Source organism: Somniosus microcephalus, unplaced genomic scaffold (assembly GCF_052327205.1).
Source record: "Somniosus microcephalus isolate GS21.2 unplaced genomic scaffold, FLI_Smic_1.0 unresolved_chr1, whole genome shotgun sequence".
Taxonomy (NCBI): Eukaryota; Metazoa; Chordata; class Chondrichthyes; order Squaliformes; family Somniosidae; genus Somniosus; species Somniosus microcephalus.
The window spans coordinates 96,609,621-96,633,694 of record NW_028225179.1 but is presented as its reverse complement, the minus strand read 5'-3'; the positions used below and the strand labels follow the sequence as shown (position 1 = coordinate 96,633,694).

The window sequence follows — 24,074 nt, the reverse complement described above, 5'->3', positions numbered from 1 at the left end:
TTACAACCCTCTCCAGTGCCTCTATATCCTTGTTCATTATATGACGACCAAAATTGTACACATAACTCCAAGTCTGTTCTCATCATGGTTCTATTCAAGTTTAGTATAACTTCTCTACTTTTTAATTCTATCCCCCTAGAAATGAACACTAATGCTTGGTTTGTTCTTATTATGAGCTTATTGACCTGTGTCACAACTCTTATTGATATGTATATGTTTACAAACTGATCCCTTTGCTCCTCTACCCCATTTAGGTTCTTATTTTCCAAGTAATATGTAACCTCCTAATGCTTCATACCAAAATGTAATACCTCACACTTACCTATGTTAAAATTAATTTGCCAATTGTATGCCAATTCTGCAAGTTAATTAACGTCTTCTTATAATTTGTTGCAGTTCCCCTCAGTATTGCCTGAACTCTCCCCCGAATATGGTGATCTCTGCAAATTTAGAAATTGAGTTTTGATTCCAAAGTCTAAATCGTTCGTATAAATTGTGAACAAAAGTTATAAATTCTCAACTTGGGAACAAAATGGCAGTTCAAGAAGGACCGATTCACTGAAAAAATCATACGTCCGGGATCATTTACAAAATTAAGCTGTTGATGGGAATAGATGTCTGGTCCAACAGATCATTACACGTGTTAGTGATGGGCGTAGGAGTTGAGGGATATGTTAAGGAAACTGGTGTAGGGTTTAGATCAGTTAAAGCAACAGATAAGTTTTTCTAACTGATTTTATTTGGATCTGAAAAGTTCTTATTTGTTTGTTCAGATCCGATATTGCCTGTCTTCCAACATCGGCAAAAGTTAATAATACTCCATGCACCTTTTATCTACTACAATATGAAATCAAATATGAGGAACAGATGGCAGCTTCCATTTCATTTAGAGATTCCTGTTTGTAGCTGCCAATTGAACAAATTCTGCTGGCTTCCGATGGATGTAGTTGTATTTTATTTCTGTGAAGCCATTGATCCTATTTGATTAAATTAATAATGAAAGCCAGGGGACGCTTAATCACATTCTTTAGTTCCTCTCTGAATTTGCTCTGGGACTCTGCATAAATAAACGTGTTTGTGCAAGCACTCAAACACATAAGCATATACCCAGATTGTTCGGCAATGGTGAAAGAGTCGTTGTAACTTGCTTCTAAAAATTGAGTATCTGTAAATTGCACACATATGAAAACTATAAAATTTACCATCCATAATAGTATAAAATTGCCAGATATAGCGAGAAGTAAAATGATGGATTTCCTTCGGTTCTCCATCTCTGGATCAGTCTGACTCTGAACCTTGATGTTTCCTCGGAGACCACGCCTCATTCTATTGGACAATACAATGTACCTGATGGTCAGGGCATTGAACAGCACGATCAACAGAAATGGAGCAAATGGGGTTAAAATGGTTTCCAACCACAAAAATGCTACCCACATGGGTAAGGTGTAGTAGCTTGATTTTACATAGCAGGACCATGGTACATTGTCAATTATTTCCCGAGGTTCATATACAAAGTAGAATGGAACATTTTCTAAAATGCTTAAGCAACACACCACTGCTATCACCACAGCCGCAATTTTTCTGTTGCAATATTTTGATTGCAATGTTTGGTAACAAATAGCGACAAATCGATCAAAGGTGAAAGCCACAGTTAGCCAGACAGAGCAGTCAATTGAAACGTAAAGCAGGACGAGATTGAGACTACAAATAGGAGTATAGTTCAGGAATGAATGTGGGAAATAAGCATCGCTAATCTCATACAGAATTACATCAAATATCAGGACCATTAGATCAGCCGCTGCCATGGCCACCAGGTAATGGGTGATGCATTTGGAGAGACCGCACTTTCCACGGGAGAGAATGACGATTGGCACCAAATTAGCTGCAAAAAATTGGAAATTAAATTACTAGCTCTCCTTATTCTGAGAGGATGATCGGTCAACAGTTTTTTTGCTGAATTTCATGGAATATTTTCTTATCACTCAAATTTCTCTCTTTATTTCTGCCAATCTATCAGATGATCCTTGGAATTCTGATACACATCGCTAACTTATTCTGAGTTTCTTGCAAAGCAAATCATGGTTGGATTTTCAACTTTCTACCTGACCAAAAATAGACTTTTCCCACTGGCAGCCGCAATTGAATCCGCCAGATTTTCATTTCCATTCAGGAATGTCCGGTTAGATGCAAAAAATCCAAAAGGGTGACTGAGTTGTTTATCCCTGTCCCTCCATACACATCGTGGCTTAGCTTTCCATCTGTCTAGCCTAGTGCAAACCGGTGTTGTCGTTCCACTAATAGATAATAGTGGGCGTGGGAACTGCAACACCAGTTTTAAGCTAAACTTTCAATTGAAAAAGTACCCAGAATCTCCCCATTTCAAATATCCTCAATTATGAGATATTGTAGTTTTCAATGGGTTAACACGATTCTGACTGCAAACTTCTATCATTTAAGCTTCTGGGAGCAGGTGAAAATTCTTAACTGGTGTCGTTCCCGTGCTTTTCCTCAGCAAAACAACAACAAAGTAAAGTGTCTCAGTGATACATTGTTTCATATACACAATATAATGGAAAACATTTCATTTTAGATTTGCCCCATTATGTACCGACCCAAATGCATTCATCAAAGTAGCCAGTTAAATGACGAGCGATCCGTGGCGTCTGAGCATGGGCAGAGGGAATTTAATGATATATCAGATATTATTAGAAATGTGGACGCTGGTGCAAACATTTAAGAGCATGTGTAATTTAGTTGCAAACAAGATCAGGATGGTCTTGGGCGGTAATGCGTGGGCTACCCATTATCTGCCCGCTCCATGTCCAGTTTCTTAGACCAATGGATCTGAATATCAGGAGGGACGGATAACAGGCAGCCCGTGCCATTCCGCCCAATGATTTCTACACCCAGAGAGCTGCTGCTACATGAGGAGCTCTCCCTAAATAATTTCTCAACAATTATCCTAAATCTTGATCTGTGTATTTGAGTCCAAGTATAATTATTGTCAAAATCAAAACACTGTGGATGCCGGAAACTTGAAATAAAAGCAGAAAATGCTGGAAATACACAGAAGGTCAGGCAGCTTCTGTGGAGAGAGAAACAGAGTTAACATTTCAGGCTGGCGACGCTTCGTCCAAAAAATTATTGTCCCCCATTTGACGACGTAAAACTTTTCTTTGATGGCCAATCTAAGACGAATAATGTAAAAAGCATTAGCTTTTGTCTCAGATGCAAATCCGTGTCAATAGTGGTAAAGAAAAATGTTGGTATCATAGCTTGTAGAAATATATCATTGGAAATCCCTGTGACTCTCAGGACATGCTATATAATTAACATATCACTGTTTATCTATCCTCCATCTGCGCTTGATGTGTGACGTGGTATTACACTTTCCTCAAGTCTTCGTAAATAATGAACGTTTAAAAACACTCCCAGCAGTTGGATTAAAGTATATTATTGATTTGTACTATTTATCACTTTGTTTATTGAACGGGACAGTAGGACCAGCAAAGAGGTTAATTATTATATTTACCGCATGGAGGATAATGTGAAGAACGGGCGACCTGCCCATTGTAAAACCCGCCCGACTTTTAGCGCATGTTGAAGGTGGAAATGATTCCTGCATCAGGGGTGTATTATCTGCAGCAACACTATTGAGAACAATTACTGGGGAAAGGTCTGCCGATCTCCTGTGGTAAATTCAACTCTTTATACGGTTTCTCATAGTGTACAAAGATCTTTTTTCTAAGCTGTGGTGAGATGTGGGGCGAATAACAATTGGAAATTCTATTGCAATCACTCAACTTCTACCATGCATAAGAAACTTGGGATAGATTGTAGTATTTATTGCCTGGGCATTAAACATCGACAACTCTGTTGTGTAGAAATTGGTTTTGGGCTGTGGCGCTGAACAGGAGGTAGAGCCTGGTCCACCTGTTATACGCATCGCTTGGCATTCAGTTCTATTTAAGTTAATGCAACTGGACATTAGACGGGGAGTGAGAGGCAGACACAATAGCGCTGCACTACCCTTGTATGTAGAAAGGATATCCGGCAGGAATGACCAAAGATGTTAACAGAACACACCCAAATGTCGTTCGATTGGCAACAATGGAGGACAACCACTGTTTTTAGGGAAGCCTCTGCTCCCTGGAGGATTTAACATTTTGTGCTCGGCTGAAGCGATGCAGAACACCCCGGAAGTAAAGACTAAAATCAATCCCATGGTTACCGGAGAAATCACCACTTGGATTTAGAATTATAACAGCGCAGCCATAGCTGGATGTGCTTTAGTGGCACTTGTCTAATTTCGATTTCCTGCCTCCAAACACAAACTTAGTCCAATTTAAAGCAACATAATATATCGTACAGTTTCAGAATCAAGCGTTTCGGGTTTCATGATAAGCTCTATTGCTGAGTAGTTGTCAGCGATCAATGACCTCGCTTGGCACAAACACATAGTGCCCACATACAGCCACTGTTTTCCACAGTCAGTAGCGGCGTTAAAACTCAATGCTCCAGTCTCAACTCGGAAAACAAGTGACCGTGGGCATGAAATTGATCTTGGGAAGTGGCGTAAAACTGGCGATAGTGAATTGGCCACACGTTTTACCCAAATTACACTTCGATTGACTTCCACCGCATCACGTTGCTCTCCAACAAAGTGATTCAGATTGACCAGGTGGTAAAGACCAAAATCTTCACTATTGTCCGTAGTTAGCGTTGCACCAAAAATGTGTTCTGCACGCAAGAAATCCGAGATGAGCCTCGGCTTTCAGCCCTGTTGAAATGTTGCTTGCCTGTTGCATGGGCCAGAACGGCACACGGAGCCACTCCCTTTTGGAAAAGGTCGGGAATCAGTCAGCTCCGATGCTGATCTGGCAGCTGGTTAGGTCTGCGGGCGGGATACAATCCCACGGAGGCTACAATACACCAGCAGTGAATCAGAGTGTATTTGAGGGTCTGGCAGAATCACTTCTGTTTCTCCTGGGTTCACAAAAATATAACAGAACATTTCCTTTGCATTTTCTTGAACAGCCTCCGGGAATCCCTTTAATAATTGTTGGTTTGGCTGCTCAATCGTATAACAATACTTGTCCCAGACACAGAATTACAAGACTGTCTATCAAGGCTGAGACATTCCCAATAAATTGCTGAAATTAAGTATTCAGACTAAACTGTGCTTCCTCTCAGGTTGTTACATTAACAGTATGAGAGAAACTTGCAGCCATTTGAGTTATTTATTTGATGCCAGTAACCAGCATCTGCAAATCAAAACATATCAAAACAAACAGATAATATCATTGCACTGACAGCAGGAACAGTGACACATTGAAGCACTGTTAAAGATGAGTATTAACTGATTATAAACGGCTTACCAGGAACACCAACTATTGCAAGAATAGGATAGTTAATATTTTCTATCTGTATGATCACCGGCTGTCCCATATTCGGAGAGAAGCAACGTTGCATGTAACTGCTATGGACAGGCAAATCTTTGCTTTCAAACTCTGGTCTTATTTATGCCTGAGAGAAACCTCAAGTGACTCCTGAGCATTACACAATAATTCTCATTAGTTACAGTCAATTGAATGAACAGATTCAGAAGCGTCATATTCACTGCTACTAATCCGGGATATTGTGCAATGATTTTGCTCGTTGAAAGAGTAAGGACTCGAGAATACTATTGTCATCATACTTTGCAAACACAATTTTTCCACATCTCAATTACTGCATTCATGTTACAAGACTCTTGAAGCTGAGGATATTTAATTCTAGAGTCATGCAAGGCATTTGATGGAATAAATGCCTATATTTTGATGGATTAGCTTTGTCTAGATCTTAGTTAAATAAAGAATGTACTCTATCTTCTATAATATATACTATATATAATTTATATTAAGGGGGCTCAGTGCTACATGTGAGATTGAAGATCATTCAGAAACACACAGATCGTGATATAGTCTCTTGTATACAGCTGAGCAGCCCCGGAGATATGCAGAAATGTTAGATTTCTGGCGGTATTAACATGGCTTGCCAAGAAATAAAAAAAGTGATTAACAGTTAGATGGGCAGTTCAGCATTTGAATGTCATTTGGTTAAACCCTCTAAAAGGCTTAGCCATACGTAGAATCATAGAAAGTTACAGTACAGATGGAGACCATTTCGGCTCATTGTGTCCGAGCCGGCCAAGAAAGAGCTATTCAGCCTAATTCCCACTTCCCAGCTCTTGGTCCGTGGTCCTGCAGGTTAGAGCATCCCGCATGCACAGCTAAGTACTTTTTAAATGTTATTAGGGTTCCTGCCTCCAGCAGGCTTTCAGGCAGTGAGTTCCAGACCCCCACAACCCTCTGGGTGAAGAAATCTCCCCTCAAAACCCATCTAACGCTTCCCCCAATTATTTTAAATATGTGCCCCTTGGTTTTTGACCCCTCTGCTAAGGGAAATAGGTACTTCCTATCCACTTTATCTATGCCCCTCATAACTTTATACACCTCAATAAGATCTCCTCTCAGCCTAATCTGTTCCAAGGAAAACAGACCCAGCCTATCCAGTCTTTCCTCATAGCTAAGATACTCTACTCCCGTCAGCATCCGTGTAAATATCCGCTGTACTCTCCCGAGTGCAATCACATTCTACCTGTAATGTGGTGCAAGAACTGCACACAGTAATCTAACTGATGCTTAACTAGTGTTTTATACAGTTGAAGCATAACCCCCCTGCTATTGTATTTTAAGGCACGGCTAATAAAGACAAGCATTCCGTATGCATTCTTAACCACCTTATCGACCTGGCCTGCTACCTTCAGGGATCTGTGGATATGCACTCCAAGGTCCCGTTGTTCCTCTACACTACTGTGTCCTACCATTTATTGTGTATTCCCTTTCCTTGTAAGCCCTCCCCAAATCAATAACCTCACACTTCTCCGGATTGAATTCCATTTGCCACTGCTCTGCGTACCTGATCAATTTATTGAAATCTTCCTGCCGTCTACAGCTTCCTTCTTCAGTATCAACCACACATCTAATTTTAGTATCATCTGTAAACTTCTTAATCATACCCCCTATATTCAAGTCAAGATCGTTGATGTATACCACAAAAAGCAAGGGCCTAGTATGGAGTGCTGCGGAACACCACTGCAAACAGCCTTCCAGTTCAAAAACACCCATCAACCATTACCGTCTGCTTCCTGTCTCCGAGCCAGTTTTGAAACCAACTTAACACTTTGACCTGGATCCCAGGGGCTTTTAAATTCGTGACCAGTCTGCCATGTGGAAGCTTTTCAAAAGCCTTGCTGAAGTCCATATACACTGCATGAAACGCACTACCCTCATCTACCCTCCTTGTTACCTCCTCAATAAATTCAATCAAGCTTGTCAGACACGACCTACCCTTAACAAATCCGTGCTGACTATCCTTGATTAATACGTGTCCATCTAAATGAAGATTTATCCTGTCCTTCAGAATTCTTTCCAATAATTTTCCCACCACCGAGGTTAGGCTGACTGCACTGTAATTACTCGGTCATGAAATCTCATTCAGATAATTCTATTGTTCTCCTGGCAGTGATGATGTTAACTGTGCATACCTGTCATGCTGTGTAAAAATAAAGTACGTATAATTTTTAATGGGTTTTATTGATTTTTGTCCACGAACTTTGTGGAAATTCATGAAACAGAAACGTAACTAGATCTGTTTTGAAGAGAACTGGCTATTTAGAATGTTAATACACATGGATTAACAATCGGTGGATTTAATCTCTCTGGTTGGAGAAAGATTAAACATTCTTTAATTGAAAGTAGCCAATATATATAGACATTAAAACAATGCCTCATAAGCTGTGAAATATGTCGACCCCCCACTTTGGTGAATTGAAGGGATTCATTGACCACATCATGCTTCAGGATTTCATGTCTTTAGTTCTGACATTTGATCTGAAATGCTGGACACAAACGACAGAGTGAGCAATGTTTGGCCCAGAGCAGAAGCGGAAATTATATTTCATCTGGACGTTATTTTAACTCTAGGGCGGGAGAGTGAGTGGCCCGTGTGTTTGGGAGAAGCAGTGCGCAGGCGCCGCCGATTTTAACGGCCGGGAATAATTAGTCCGCCACCTGTTGTGTTACCTCCCTAAAACTGCCGGGAAGTCGGTGGCAAGCTGCTGACAGGCCGGTAAAACCACGTGGCAGAAGGATGCAGCTTGGGACTTTCAAGGAACCGCTTCCTCGCACAAGGTAAGTGGATGGACGGAGAACGTGGTCAGGTAAGGGACGACCCATGTTAGGGGAAATCGAAAGAGTCCTTGTGCGACTCAGAGGAGAATTCCTGCTCCTACTGGTCCACAGGTAAGAGCAAGTTTCAGGTGACTGGACAGCCTGCGGTACCGGTCATCACAATCTCCTACAGCAAAGAGATCTGTTGCATGTTACACAATGGTGCAAACACCCCAGTGATCCCGAAGAGGTCGTAGAGTATGCCCCACGAAATCAGGGTATGTAGGTTGATGTCACAGAGCCAGAGTAGAAGTCGGAGCTTGTGCGACGACCCTGGGAGCCTGGTCATGCACAGAGACGACGACAGCTGATTAGGAACAACTTCACCTGAATAATTGCCAAAACCGAAGCCTTAACAGTCCTAACATTACAATGACTCCGTGACAACAGTTTGATCGAAATCATGTTCTCACCAGTGACACTTGAGCACCAGCACCATGTCAGATGCATGCCCATGTTATTTTTTCCTTACATTGGACCAATATCACTAATCAGTCGCAACAAACCATTTCAGTGGTAAATGCTAGCATTCAACTTCTGTCCTTCTATGGTTCACGACAATACGTTTCGAATAAGCAAGAGACAGTTGATGGTAGAGTATATGGAAAATACTTTATTATTGAAATACAGCACAGTATCAATAAATCAGAGACATAAAAGATTATTCCATTCCCCTTGTAACAGTATCCATCCTGTAGGTATTCTTGCTAAGTATTATTTCCCTCTATCTTGCAATGATGCCAAGTTCATTGTCAACTCAAAGGAATTCAAGCCTGAATGTTAGAAATTTAAATTCTATTTCCCTCTTTACTTTAATTCCCATTTCTCTGATAGGTACCAGTACGTTTAACGCATTATTGCTCCATTTAAAAGTTAGTTTCGCTATGGAGCTTATGTCAGTGCATTTAGTAGAAAAATCTCACGTTTTTGGGCCACTTTAACCATTTCAAGTCGCACTGAGGTCAAGTAGCTGAGCATATCTGAGGCTCATTCCTCAGTGCATCTTTACCATGCATTACCGCATGCAAATTGCCTGATGCGCAATATAATAAATTTCCTCACATAGTATCCCAATAGCATACCGCACTTGACAGCAAATTCAAGCCATTACTGGTCTTTTAAATTATCTCACCAAAAGATCGGAGATCTTTCTGATCACCCCTTCATGGTCACAATGCCAGGCAGTTGCCAGGCTATCAAATACATTATTCATTCTGTAGGTAATAAACAAGAATCTCCAAAGGAAACCTATCACTTAATGATTCTCAACCACACTTTCCTAGACATTCCATAGAATGTACATCGATACCAAATTGATATCCTTTCAGGAATCATGCCCAGGTGATTTATTTTACTCAGGGATCCGCTAATACATCTTTCACTATGCATTCTTCACACGCTACTTCAAAGCCATCCTTTATATCTTGAAAGAACTGCTGTTTCAAGATGCAAAGAAATATGACTTTAACCCTTGACACCCCAAGATGTCCAACATACATCTCTCCAGGTTGTCCAATGTTCATAATACTTTTGTAAAACTACAGTTATTTTTACTTTCACCGTGCCCAGCTTTGGCGACTAAAATCTTCATTATTTAATTTCAGTAATCTTACTTGTCTGTGTAGTTCCTTCAGTGGCAGCATGTTCAGTCAAGGATAGCTGATGCCTTACAGCAGGAGCCCCCTGGAACTGAAATGGCCATTGCCTCATGGCAGCTCTGAACCACGAGAGATCAGTTGGTGATTGCAACTCCAATGTCAAAGTAAGGCCTAAAAAGTGAGGACATGAAAGGAGAACGCTTGTAAAATGCATATATAAAGGTGAGGAAGCCGGTGACAATGGCCATTGTACTACATTAATAAACTCTCAAATTGATATTATACTAGCTAACAGGTTGCAGGCAGTGTCCAATAAAACAGGTGTCATAGAGTCATAGAGATATAGGCCTAGAAATTCAGTTGGTTGCGCCAGCAGTTAGCACCTAAAGAAAAGTGAATGTCGGGCGCTATGCGTGTTGCGCCCGGGCGCAGCGCAGTTTGCGCCTCGTCCCAAATTAAGTTGGCCATTAGCGCCGGCGCAAAGTTTAGCGCCCGGCCGGATGCGCGCGCAGAAAATGACGTCACATCCTCGTGCAACGCCCTTTGGCCGCCCCGATTCCAAACTTCAGTCGGACCGCCCCATTGTGCGGCTGGCGGCCGGAGCGTTTGAAAAAGGGAACGCAACACAGCCAGCGCGGGCCCCGGGGGGCGCAAATTAAAGGGGACGTACCCTCCAGTATAAAGGCCAGCCATTTTGCAGTAAACACTCTTGTGCCACGCATTTCTGGACACACAACAAGGAGGATAGCTAACTGGTTTCAAGCAGCAACAGCTCAGGTATTTTTGGACTCAGGCCAGAGCGCTGCAAGTGGCCTTTTGGAAATTTGACTGTTTGCCAGGATTTGATGGGGGTTGAATGGGGTGCCAACGTGGAGCTGCAGCGCCATGTCCGTAGGGCTTGCAGATGCATTGTGAGAGGGGCAGCCCTGGCTAGAGGCAGAGGGGTCAACAGGCGTCGGCCACGTAGGCCTTACCCAGTCAGGCTATACCGACAGCAGCGCTCCTACCTCAACATGACTGGCGCGCGATGTGTTAGAAGGCTCCGATTCCGAAAGGAGGTGGTTGCAGAGATCTGCCACCTGCTTCGCAGAGATCTGCGTCCAAAGCTCAGGTGCAGGACGTCTCTGTCGGTGGAAGTGAAGGTGACGGTGGCATTGAACTTCTATGCCACCGGCTCCTTCCAATCCGCTGCTGGGGACATAGCTAACATCTCCCAGTATGGCGCGCATCACTGCATCTGCCAGGTGACTGAAGCACTGTTCAGAAGGAGACGCCAATTCATCTCCTTCCCCATGGCCCTGGAGAGCCAGCATCAGCGCGCATTGGGATTTGCAAGACTCGCGGCCTTCCCCTTGGTGCAGGGCGCCATTGACTGTACGCATGTGGCTTTGCGGGCCCCTCTGGAGCATTGCGAGCAGGATCGCAACAGGAAGGGCTACCATTCTCTGAATGTGCAGCTGGTGTGTGACCACAAGCAGCGCATCATGGCTGTCAATGCCAGCTTTCCAGGCAGCAGCCACGATGCGTTTATCCTGCGGCAGAGTACTGTGCATGACATGTTCGAGGCACAGCCTCCCCCAAGAGGATGGCCACTCGGGGACAAAGGCTATCCTTTGTGTACCTGGCTCATGACCCCGCTCCGCGCGCCCACGACCGCTGCTGAAGAGGCATACAACGAGAGCCATCAAACCACCCGCAACATCATCGAGCAAACTATTGGGGTCCTCAAGCAGCGGTTCCGCTGCCTTGATCGCTCCGGAGGATCTCTGCAGTATTCACCGGACAGGGTCTCCCAATTTGTGGTAGTTTGCTGCATGCTACACAACCTGGCTATCCGCAGGACTCAGGCACTGCCACCTGACGTTGGACCACCACCTCAAGAGGAGGAGCAGGAGGAGCAGGAGGAGGAGGTGGAGGAGCAGGAGTACATTCCCAGGAGGGAGCGACCAGGGCCAAGGGCCGCGCGACGCCACCTTATTACACGTTACTTCTAAGCCCCCTGTCAGGGAATGCCTTATGGCCATGAGGGAAGATGAATGCAGCCGCTCCACAAGCCCTCAGCCGGCGAAGCCAACAAACACTAACAAGAACAACCATGGAGACTCTATGAATAAAGATAATTATTTATTACACAAAAATGAAAACCCCTTCCCAAATGAATCCCCAAAAACAATCAATGGGTCCCACAAAAAGCCCAACAAATGACTCACTCTCACAAACTGGGGAGGAGTAACTCCACATTTGTACAAACCTGGCCTCAACCTCGGCCTTAACGCAAAATATAAGCCCACGAACCAAACAACCATGGGCAAAAGAAAGATGGCCACCGCCATATAAAACGAAAGCTGGCCACACCCTCTACTGAGTGGCCCGTGAGGGCGAGACCTTGTCCAGCCTTTTGCCTCCCCTGCCCGGCCTGCTGCTCCTTCGCAAGCTCTGGCCAGTGGCTGCTGCGAGGCTGGGGGAAGGCGCCTGAGGCTCAGATGTCCTTCCGCCAGATGCCCTTGGGGGGCGGCCTACACGGCCTTTGGGCCTCGAGGGGCCAGCTGCTCAGTGGTGCACCTGAGCCTGGCCACCATCAGCTCCAGCCGTTTGCCCTTGATGCCCCAGTGGGGGAGTGGCGGCGACGGATGGCGCAATGTGGGCAAGCTGGCGTCTGGGATGTGCTGGCTGGTGCTGTGGCGCGCTGGCACTCGGCCGGGCCTGCACTGCAGGATCCGCACCAATCAGCCGAGGGGCGGCTCGCTGGGATGCTGCAGCGCAGCGGGTGCCCTGGCGATGCCTGCCTGAGACAGCGCGTGTGGCAGCAGTGAGTGCCCCTGTTGTCCTGGTGTGCGCCCGCATCACACCCACCAGGGACTTGACGGCATCAGTGAGCATGCGGCCACTCGCGGCAGTTGATGCCCCGAACTCGCGCACACTGGTCGCCAGCGACTCGATGGCCTCAGGCATGTGCCCCACCACGCGCATGAGCTCCGTGTGGCGCCGGTCCAAATCCTCGGCCATCTTGTCCAGCTTCCGCGCCTCCTCTGAGGTGAAGGTGTCCGGACTGGATTCGGGAGTCTCCCGCTGGGGAGGAGGGGACCGAACTAGGGGAACCTTGCCACGTTGGTGGCGGCGAGTGTCCCGATCAACTGCACTCCACTCTGATCCTTCCCCCCTTTGGGGGGAAGGCCGCTGCCCATGCGCAGGGCTCCTGGGTGGCTGGACGTCACTTGTCCCAGCAGCTGCAATCCCCTGCGACAGTTGGTCCAGGCACTCGTCCAGTGAGGATGTGTCAATCATTTCGTCCTCTCCTGCGGGACATGAGTGTTCCCCTGATGGTCCGGCTTGCTCTTGCTCCTCCTCCTCCTCCTCCTCCTCCTCCTCCTGCTCAGAGGGGCTTTCACTGGCAGCTTCAGGGACCTGGTCGTCACCAGCTGAAAGCAGGAATGCACAAGAGTAGCTTCAGAGTGAGGCGACGGCATCAGCGAGGGAGTCAGGACTGGTGGCATTCAGCGCGTTGGTGGGACAGTGGCAAAGGAGGTAGCTCGGATGCGCAAGTGCGACGCGAGAGGGCCAGAAGGCGAGGTCCTTACCATTGCCGGGCAGTGGAGGGTCAGCTACTCCGCACGCTGTGGGCACGATCAGCCGGGATCCCATGAGCCCACTCACGTGCTCCTCCAGGGGAGTGAGCTTCTGCAGCTTGGCGCGGCCTCCCCTGGTCCTGGCACGGGCCTGGTGATTATTGGCAACTTTAGCCTGCAAGACAAAGGACGGGCTGTAAGTACGGAGTGTAGCCCTGATGTAATGTGCACTGCCTCCCATGGTGGAATAGCTTGGCCAGAGTGTAGCCCTGATGTACTGTGCACTGCCTCCCATGGTGGAATAGCTTGGCCAGAGTGTAGCCCTGATGTACTGTGCACTGCCTCCCATGGTGGAATAGCTTGGCCAGAGTGTAGCCCTGATGTACTGTGCACTGCCTCCCATGGTGGATTAGCTTGGCCAGAGTGTAGCGTGCAGAATGGGCAACTGATGCTCATGACTGTCCCAAAGCTGCTGGCTGAGGGCTGGCCATTAGGCCTTTCAGCTCCCTTTGCCCATCATGTCAGGTGTACATGCAAGAATGAGGAGGAGACTGGAAAGGGTACTCACCCTGACAATCCTGGTGAGGTCGTTGTATTTTTTCCGACATTGGGTGTGGGTCCTGGGGGCATCGCCGGTGAACGTCACCCTGTTGGCGATCTGCTTCCAGGCTCTGGTGTATTCTTGGTGGGTCGGATTCCTCCCACTCTCTGGGAACAAGATCCTGCGCCTCTTCTCCAGAGCTGTCACCATTATTCCCAGATCACGCTCTGAGAAGCGCAGGGCACACTCACGGGCCTTCTCTGGCGTTGCCATGACTCCCTGGGGCTGAGCAGCATTGTTGAGGCCTATTTGCAAAGCTGCAGTGTGCAGGGCATGGCAGCAGACCAAATCGTCCCTTCCCCCTTTAAGAGCTGGTCGGCGCCACGGGGTCTGCTGTCAGTCAAAAAATGACCACACCCGCGCTGCGCCCCGCCTCGGTGCTATCCCTCTGCACCGCCGGCTTAGCGCCTAAAGATAGTAGTGGAATGCCTCCTTTAGCGCTCCAGCAACCTCTTAGGGCGAAGCGAATGAATTTCCGGCAAAGGGGCGCAACTTTGGGGCGGGCGCTAACTTCGGGCGGGCGCTAACGTTAGCGCACCAAAACTGGCTATACTGAAATTCTAGGCCATAGAGTCATAGAGTTACAACGGCACAGAAGGAGGACATTCAGCCCATCGAGTCTGTACCAGCTATCTGGAGAGCAACCCATTCAGTCCCATTCGCCCGCTCAATCCCCGTAGCCTTGCAAGTTCATTTCCCTCAAGTGCCTATCCAGTCTCCCCTTGAAAACATTGAATTTATCCACTTCCACTATTTACATCGGCAGCGAATTACAGGTCATCACCACTCGCTGTGTAATGAAAATTTTTCCTTACATCCCCTCTGTATCTCTTGCCCAAAACCTTAAAGCTGTGTCCCCTAGTCCTTGTAGCATCAACTGGTGGGAACAGACTTTCCCCATCTAGCCTATCCAAACCCGTCATAATCGTGTACACCTCTATCAAATCACCCCTCAAGCTTCTTTCCTCTAATGGAAACAAATCCAGCTTCTCCAACCTGTCTTTGTAGCTAAGGTCTCCCATCCCCGGAAACATTCTTTCAAATCTCCTCTGCACCCTCTCAATGGATTTCACATCCTTCCTAATTAGTGGTGACCAGAACTGGATGCAATACTCCACTTCTGCCTAAGCAGCGCTTTATAAATTTATAGCATAACTACTTTTGTACTCAATTCATCTATTTATGAAGCCGAAGATTTCATAGGCTTTGTTAACCACTCTCTCAATATGTCCTGCCAACTTCAGGGACCTATTCACATTACCTCGCAGGTCCTTCTGTCTCTGCACACTCTTTAAAACTGTGCCATTAAGTGTATTTTGACTCTCCCTGTTCCTTCTGCCAAAATGCATCACCTCACACTTCTCTGTATTAAATTACATCAGCCACTTGTCTGCCCATTCAAGAAACCTTTCTATGTCCTGTTGCAGTCGATTAATTTCATCATCACTGTTTGTCTCACCATCAATTTTGTTGTCTTTGGCAAATTTAGAAATTCTACTCTGTATTCCAATATCCAGTTCATTTATATAAATCGATAAAAGCACTGGCCCCAGCACTGACCTTTGGGGAACATTACTGTCTACCATCCTCAAGTCTGAAAAACAGACATTTTCAACAACTCGCTATTTTATGTCCATAAGCCAATTCGTTATCCATGCTGCCACTGACCCATCTATTCCATGAGTCTCAGTTTTGTGAACCAGCCTTTGTCAAACGCCTTCGGAAAATCCAAGTAGACAACGTCCATTGCATTCCCTTCATCAATCCTCCCTGTTATTTCATCAACAAATTCAATTACATTAGTCAAACACGATCTGCCTTTTAGAAAACCCCTGTTTGCTCTCCTTAATTAGCTAAAACCTCTCCAAATGTACTTTATTTTTTTCCTTGATTATTGTTTCTAAAACTTTACCCACCACTGATGTTAATCTGACCGGCCTGTAGTTAGCAGGATTCTCATTACACTCTTTCTTGAAAAATGGTGTCACATTTGCCACTATTCAATCCTCAGGCACGTCCCGCGCATCCAGGGAAGATTGGAAAATTATTGCATCCCTTTCTGCAATCTCCTCCAACAATTCGCATAGCAACCTGGGATGCAAGCCATCTGGACCAGGCAACTTGTCCACTCTAATCATAACCAGCCTTTCTAGTAAATCCTGACTATCAATTTTCATCCCGTCCACTTCTACCGATATATTGTCAGCAATCACCTCTTTAGTAAACACCAATAAAAAGTACTCATTGAGTATTCTAGCCTTGCCGTACCCCTCTAAGTATATATCACCTGCTTTTTCTGGAATAGGCCCCACCCCGCCTCTTACTATCCGCTTACTGTTTACATGCTGGTAGAAGAGTTTTGGGTTCCCTTTTATGTTAACCGCCATTCTACTCTTATATTCACTCTTTGCCAATCTGATTTTCACCTTCACATCCCCTCTCAACTTATTGTATTTGTTCCAGTTCTCCCTTGAATAATTCGCCTGACATGCATCATACACCTTTATTTTGTTTTTATCATCTTCTCTATCTCCCTCGTCATCAAAGGAACCCTTGCTTTGGTTCCCTTACCCTTCCCTCTTGTTGAAATGTACCTAGCCTGTACTAGATCTCCACCTTAAAGATCAGCTATTGTTCCAATGCAGCTTTTCCTGTCAGTCTTTGGTTCCATTTAACCCTGGGTAGATCCTTTCGCATCCAATTCAAGTTAGCCCTATTCCAGGTGAGAAGTTCCACTCTAGATTGTTCCTTGCTCCTCTCCAGTGCTAATCTAAATCTTATGATATGATGATCACTTGTACCCATGTGTTCTCGCACAGACACTTGATCGACCAGGCCCACCTCATTCCCCAGCACCAGATCCAGTAATGACTCCTTCCTAGTTGGGCCAAGAACATATTGGTCAAGGAAATTCTCCTGAACACATTTCAGAAATTCCTCCCCTCCTTTCCCTTTACCCTAGCCTTATCAATATCGATATTTGGGTAATTAAAGTCCGCCAATATCACCACTCTATAGCTCTTGCATATCTCTGCGATTTTCCTGTAGATTTGCTCCTCTAACTGCCTCTCACTACTTGAAGGCCTTTATAATACCCAAAATAGTGTGATCATACACTTTGTGCTCCTCAGCTGTAACCAAATGGAATATTTCCTTGTCCGCTCAGGTACATCCTCGCTTTCCAAAAATATAATGTCTTCCTTTATCACCACTGCCTCCCCTCCTCCCTTTTCTCCTTCCCTTTCTTTTCTGAACAACTTGTACCCTTGAATATTAAGTGCCCAGTCCTCACAGTTTTCAAGTTACGTTCCCAATATTGCCACAACGTCATAATCGCTCACAGCTAATTGTGCTTTCAGCTCACCAATATATAAAAGAAGGAAGCAACTTGAATTTATCTAGCAACTTCCACGACTCTGTGACAGAATTTAGGACGGCTCCAGGGTCCACTCCCAAATTCAGGCCCCTCCCGGACTGGTAATCCACTTGAGATACGCACAAGCCCAGGAATTGTGGGCAGCTTGAGAGACAAGACAGCCAGTGACTGGGCCAATGTGGCCCTCTAGAGTGAGATTGGTGCCAATTTGGGCCACTTGGTAACTGTGGTCCAAACCAGGAAGGAACTCGCTCCTTTGAAACAAAACAATCAGGGGAATATACAAATGAATGTTGGTGCTGGAGACTGAGTTTGAGCTGTTAGTGAATCACTCCCACCTCTGAATTTTAATGCACTGAAAATGATTTTTAAACTGTGCTGAACCATTGAGTAAATGTATTAGTGTACACTAGTTGATTCCAGTTATTTATTTTAACTTTAGAAACTTTTATAACGTGCCGAATGGTGCCTGTGCACCCAAGAAAGGCTGAATTCGAAGACACTCCTTGATTGGACCCAGTCGGTGGATATTCACCAGGCTCATTATTTCCATCTGTGGGCGTGGCCAGCTTGGCGGGCGGGGCCGTCTTCGGCAAAAATGTCTTTTTAACCATCGTTAAAGATCGCAGAAATTTGGTTTATGCTTGACGTAACTCACACTTGAATGTCCACGAGCTTTTGCACTGGTTCAGCTAATTTCACCCGGATTGCACTGATAAAACAAGCAGAAATTCTATTCCTTTAAATTTAACTTAATGTTTCTTTTAGCTAATAAGAAACTTCAGGCATAACCCTTGGCTTTTTAAACAAATGAGTTATTTATTATATAGCAGAAAAGCACCGCATTAGAATTAAGTAATATCCACAATTGATGCAAGATTTAGAATTGTGATAACAACAATAAGAACCCCCACAATGGGCTCCCTTATCTGAAAACAAAGGCCTAACACAGAATAGCATCTTAATGAAAGTTGTACATCTACCCATGGTTGGCTCAGACTTGCCAAGGCCCTCAAAATATCTCGGGCCCCCCAGGTTGTGATGTAGCACCTGGTCTGGTGCCACGTTCTGGAGATCTTCAGCTGGACTAGAGCCTAGGACTGGAGATCTTCAGCTGGTCTGATGCCAGTTTACATATATCTGGAGCTGCACTGAATCCAGGTTATGGAGAAATTCAGCTAGTGTGGAGCCAGATTATGGAGATCTTCAGCTGGTCTGGAGTCAGCTTATGGAAATCTTCAGCTGGTCTTGAGCCAGGTTATGTAGATCGTGAACTGTTCTGGAGCCATGTTATGGAGATTGCCAATTGTTCTCTGGCCAGGTTATGAAGATTTCAGCTGATCTGTGGCCAGGTTATTGAAATCTTCAGCTGGTCTGTAGCCAGGGTATGGAGATCTCATCTGGTCTGGAGCCAGGCTATGGAGATCCTCACCTGTTCTGGAGCCAGGTTATGCAAGTTCCTATGGTGATCCGTTCTTCACTTATTACAACCTTTAGGCGTAACTCAGTGACCCCTTGTTGCTTCAACCCGTCCAGAACCAATTTTGTCCATTTATCTAAAATTGTCGTATATTTTAAGTAGTTTTTACTACTGCTAGGCCTTGCATGTGTGTGAACAGTGCAATGTGACTCTGGGATCCCGTTACTCCAGTTTTCTGATGGTGAACGGCACTGCTGAAATTTGGAAAACGGACCTATGATTCACAAAGAGCAGCAGGGCCTCTCACTGTGGAATGACCAGGAGTGAAGAGTTCCAGATTGGAAAGCTGGTGCGAGCGGTCAGTAGCTCACATTGGAACCTCTTCACCCTGCACAGTAACACACGTCCCAGTCCGTGATCACAGCCCAACGGCTCAGCACAAGGAGCACTTACAATCCACCAGACCATCACTCTTAAACCAACCATTTATTGCCAAGATCCTTTCCCAGTGCTGTTTACTGCTGTGGCTCGAAGTTACTGTGTGAGATGTGCAATATTCGCCCAGCAGTGGACACATTGGCCTAGAAATTCAGTTTGGGCCCGCCAGCTCGCTTGCGCCCAGAAGTTACCGCTGCGCACGGAGCCACTTGCGCCCGCCGGAAATTCAGTTTCAGCGCCCCAAGTCGAAGCCGGCCGCTATACAAGTGTGTGGCCGCCCCCGCTTGGGGCGCTGAAACTGAATTTCGGCGTGCTAGGTGCTGCAGCGCCATCCGCTGCGGAGCGGCAGGCTGCGGTACTGCAGGCCTTCCTCCCTCTCTTAAGGGGGAGGTGCCTGCAACAGCGAGATCGCCGCTCGCTAGTGCCGGCAAATGAGCCCGGCACCACGGAGAAGTGCCGGGCTCCCGGAAAACAGCCGGCAATGCCGCGGGGGGGGCGGTGGAGGAGGCCGGGGAAGGAGGTGCGGGCAGGCGGCCGCCGAAAAAGCGGCCAGCCGCACCTCCGCCTTAACTCGCCCCACTAAGGCTGCAGGACGGCCCCATTTTCAGATCGCTGTTTGCGGCCGCTGCGGAAGAGGCGGCCGCAACTAAATATGGCGGTTGGGCCGGTAGCGGGGCGATAGCGGGGCACTGCGCACACCGATGACATTATCGGTGGCGGCGCAGCGCTACTGGCTAACGCCGCCATTACCGCAGTGCTGAATATCGGCGCAATCTCAGCACGTGGCGCAAAAGCCCTCTTTGGGCGAAAACTGGGCGCAAAGCCTACTGAATTTCTAGCCCATTCTCTCTGTACACTGACACGTCAATTTAGGAACCTACAGTTACAAATGACGTAGTTTAAGAGAAGCAGCATTTTTACCCTCATTGCACAATCCAGGATGCAAAAAAAGGAAAGTGTTCCTCACTGAATGTGTCAGTGAAAGTGTAGAGATTGTACAAATCATCAGCATTGTAAAGGGTCACCTGTTCTCCCACGTATTCCAAGTAAACTCCGGTAGTGCTGGGATACACACTCGGTGTCAGTGGGACAAATGGGCTCCCAACAGCTCTATCTTCATTCCCATTTCACGGATGTACAATCCAGTATCCATGTCCAGGCTCAAGGTTTGACTCTCCTTTCCTTTTGGATAACTCTCTGCTACACCCAAAGTCCAGTCCATTGTCCCTATAATCCACCGCCTTGTAGAGTATTCGTGATGTGAATCCCTGTGACACCAGAACACAGACAGCAGTACTGTATCCCTCCGGGTTATCAGGATGTAGCAATTCTCTGTTACTGTGTCTCACATTGGCCCGCTCCTCAGACAGGGTGAACTTACGATGCACTGTGTTTTGTTCCGGGATCAGTGAGGCAGCGTTTGGGGGAAATTAAAAAGACATCATGTTAAAAAATTTAAACAGCGTTAGGTGGACGGACGCCGTTTAATATCTGATGTTTGTAGAAATGGACTCGGCATCCAGTCCATAATTTCCGTATTAGTAAATAGTGCAGACTGGGTGCAGTGTACAGTTAGATATATTCCTGGACGGCAGTAGGTACTGTGAACCGATATTGCAGACTGTGTACAGTGTGCAGTTAAAGACATTCCTAGATTCCAGTATGTACTATGAACAGATATTGCAGACTGTGTACAATGTGTTGTTAAAGACATTCCTAAACTCCAGTATGTACTGTGAACAGATATTACAGACTGGGTACATTGTGCATTTAGATATATTCCTCGATTCCTGTATGTACAGTGAACAGATATTAGAAGGTCCCAGTCTGATTACTGTCCAGTGAGTCCCACTGGAAAGTGCGAATGCCTGGATGTCTAATAAAAAGATGCTCCGAAGCCCTCATGCTTGCATTGCTCAATATAAGGTCACACATAAAGAATAACCCCTTGAGTAAGGCCCCAGAGCTGCTGGCCCAGTCATCTGTACCTAGAAACATTTAGCACGTTCAGGAGAGGGGGAAGCGAGCAGGACACTACAGAAAGTAAACACAAAGCTGTGGAATTTCTTTCCTGGAGTGGTGATCTGTTTCATTTCTTTCCTCACTGTGTGGAGTAACGGGCCTGGAAACACTGTGGGCTAGATTTTCAGTATAGACAGTTTTGGGGCGCTAACCTTAGCGCCCGCCCGAAGTTAGCGCCCGCCCCAAAGTAGCGCCCCGTTGCCGGAAATTCAGTGGCTTCGCCCTAAGAGAGTGGTGGAGCGCTAAAAGAGGCGTTCCACTCCTACCTTTAGGCGCTAAGCCGGCGGTCCAGAGGGATAGCGCCCAGGCGGGGCGCAGCGCGGGTGCGGTCATTTTTGCACTGACAGCAGACCCTGTGGTGCCGACCAGCTGTTAAAGGGGGAAGGGACGAATTGGTCTGCTGCCATGCCCTGCACACTGCAGCCTTGCAAAGAGGCCTCAACACTGCTGCTCAGCCCCAGGGAGTCATGGCAACGCCAGAGAAGGCCCGTCAGCGTGCCCTGCGCTTCTCAGAGTTTGATCTGGACATAATGGTCACAGCTCTGGAGGTGAGGCGCAAGATCTTGTTTCCAGAGAGTGGGAGGAATCCAACCCACCATGACTACACCAAAGCCTGGAAGCAGATCGCCCAGAGGGTGACGTTCACCGGCGAGGCCCCCAGGACCCACAAACAATGCCGTAAAAAATACAGCGATCTGAACAGGATTGTGAAGGTGAGTAGCCTTTCCAGTCTCCTGCTCATTCTTGCATGTACACCTGACATGATGGACAAAGGGACCTGAAAGTCCTATTGGCCAGCCCTCAGCCAGCAGCATTGGGACAGTCATGAGCATCAAATGGCCATTCGGCACTTCACACTTTGGCCAAGCTATTCCACCATGGGAGGCAGTGTACAGTACATCAGGGCTTCACTCTGTCCAAGCTATACCACCATGGGAGGCAGTGCACAGTACATCAGGGCTTCACTCTGTCCAAGCTATTCCACCATGGGAGGCAGTGCACACTACATCAGGGCTTCACTCTGTCCAAGCTATTCCACCATGGGAGGCAGTGCACACTACATCAGGGCTCCAGTGCGCACTTACAGCCCGTCCTTTCTCTTGAAGGCTAAAGTAGCGTTTAATCGCCAGGCCCGTGCCAGGGGTGGCCGCGCCAAGCTGCAGAAGCTCACTCGGCTGGAGGAGCGCGTGTGTGTGCTCATGGGAGCCCGTGTGATTGTCCCCACAGCGTGCGGTGTATCCGACCCTCCACTGCCCGGCAATGGTAAGGACCTCGCCTTTTGGCCCTCTCGCGTCGCACTGGCCCATCCGAGCTACCTCCTTTGCCACTGTCCCACCAATGCGCTGAATCCCACCAGCCCTAACTCCCTTGCTGACGCCGTCTCCTCACTCTGAAGCTACTCTTGTGCATTCCTGCTTTGAGCTGGTGACGACCAGGACCCTGAAGCTGCCAGTGACAGCACCTCCGACCAGGAGGAGGAGGAGGAGCAAGCCGGACCTTCGGGGGAACAGTCACGTCCCGCAGGAGAGGAGGAAATGCTTGACACCTCCTCACTGGACGAGTGCCTGGAGGAACTGTCGCAGGGCAATGCAGCTTCTGGGACCAGTGGCGTCCAGCCACCCAGCAGCCGTGCGCGTGGCCCGCGGCCTTCCCCCCAAAGGGGGGAAGGATCAGAGGGGAGTGCTGCTGCTCGGCACACTCGCCGTCACCAACGTGGCAAGGGTCCCCTAGTTCGGCCCCCTCCTCTCCAGCGGGAGAGTCGCAACTCCAGTCCGGACACCTTCACTTCGGAGGAGGTGCGGAAGCTGGATAAGATGGCTGACAACTCGGACCGGCGCCACACGGAGCTCATGAGCATGGTGGGGCGCATGCCTGAGGCCATCGAGTCGCTGGCGACTAGTGTGCGCGAGTTCGGGGCAGCAACTGCCGCGAGTGGCCGCATGCTGACTGATGCCGTCAAGACCCTGGCGGATGTGATGCGCGCGCACACCAGGACCACAGGGCCGCTCACTGCTGCCACATGCGCTGTCTCAGGCAGGCATCGCCAGGGCAGCCGCCGCGCTGGACCATCCTAGCAAGCCGCCCGTCGGCTGATTGCTGCGGATCCTGCAGTGCGGGCCCGGCCGAGTGCCACCGCGCCACAGCACCAGCCAGCGCATCCCAGACGCCAGCTGGCCCACATTGCGCCATCCGTCGCCGCCATTCCCCCTCTGGGGCATCAAGGGCAAGCGGCTGCAGCTGATGGTGGCCAGGCTCAGGTGCGCCACTCAGCAGACGGCCCCTCGAGGCCCAAACGCCGTGTAGGCCGCCCCCCAGCGGCTTCTGGCGGAAGGGCATCTGAGCCTCAGGCGCCTTCCCCCAGCCTCGCAGCAGCCACTGGGCAGAGCTTGCGAAAGAGCAGCAGGCCGGGCAGGGGAGGCAAAAGGCTGGCCAAGGTTTCGCCCTCGCGGGCCACTCAGTAGAGGGTGTGGGCAGCTTTCCTTTAATATGGCGGTGGCCATCTTTATTTTGCCCATGGTTGTGCTTTTGGAGGGCTTATTTTTTGCGTTAGGCCGACGTTGAGGCCCGGTTTGAAGAAAGGTGGAGTGGCTCCTCCCCAGTTTGTTGGAGTGAGTCGTTTGTTGGGCTTTTTGTGGGGCCCGTTTATTGTTTTTGCGGATTCATGTGGGAAGGGCTTTTCATTTTTGTGCAATAAAAAATTATCTTTATTCATGCAGTCTCCATGGTTGTTCTTCTTAGTGTTTGTTGGCTTCGCCGGCTGAGGGCTTGTGGAGCGGCTG

At 47.6% G+C, this 24,074-nt stretch overlaps 1 protein-coding gene across 1 annotated transcript; it reads right to left on the bottom strand.

The window, feature by feature from the left end:
• Nucleotides 1–977: 977 nt before the first annotated feature.
• On the bottom strand, nucleotides 978–5,448 carry LOC147095625 (FMRFamide receptor-like). The gene is made up of 2 exons (XM_085973981.1): nucleotides 5,379–5,448; nucleotides 978–1,882 (listed from the first exon to the last, which is right to left on the bottom strand). The coding sequence occupies exons 1-2, from the start codon at nucleotides 5,446–5,448 to the stop codon at nucleotides 978–980; spliced, it is 975 nt and encodes a 324-aa protein (XP_085830107.1).
• Nucleotides 5,449–24,074: the final 18,626 nt, after the last annotated feature.

What these genes read in the sequence shown, in the direction of transcription:
- LOC147095625 (XM_085973981.1), bottom strand. Translation starts at nt 5,448, where the DNA reads ATGGGACAGCCGGTGATCATACAGATAGAAAATATTAACTATCCTATT. An exon ending in TGCAATAGTTGGTGTTCCTG is followed by an intron (nt 1,883 to 5,378) that starts GTAAGCCGTTTA and finishes AATTTTTTGCAG; the next exon opens with CTAATTTGGTGCCAATCGTC.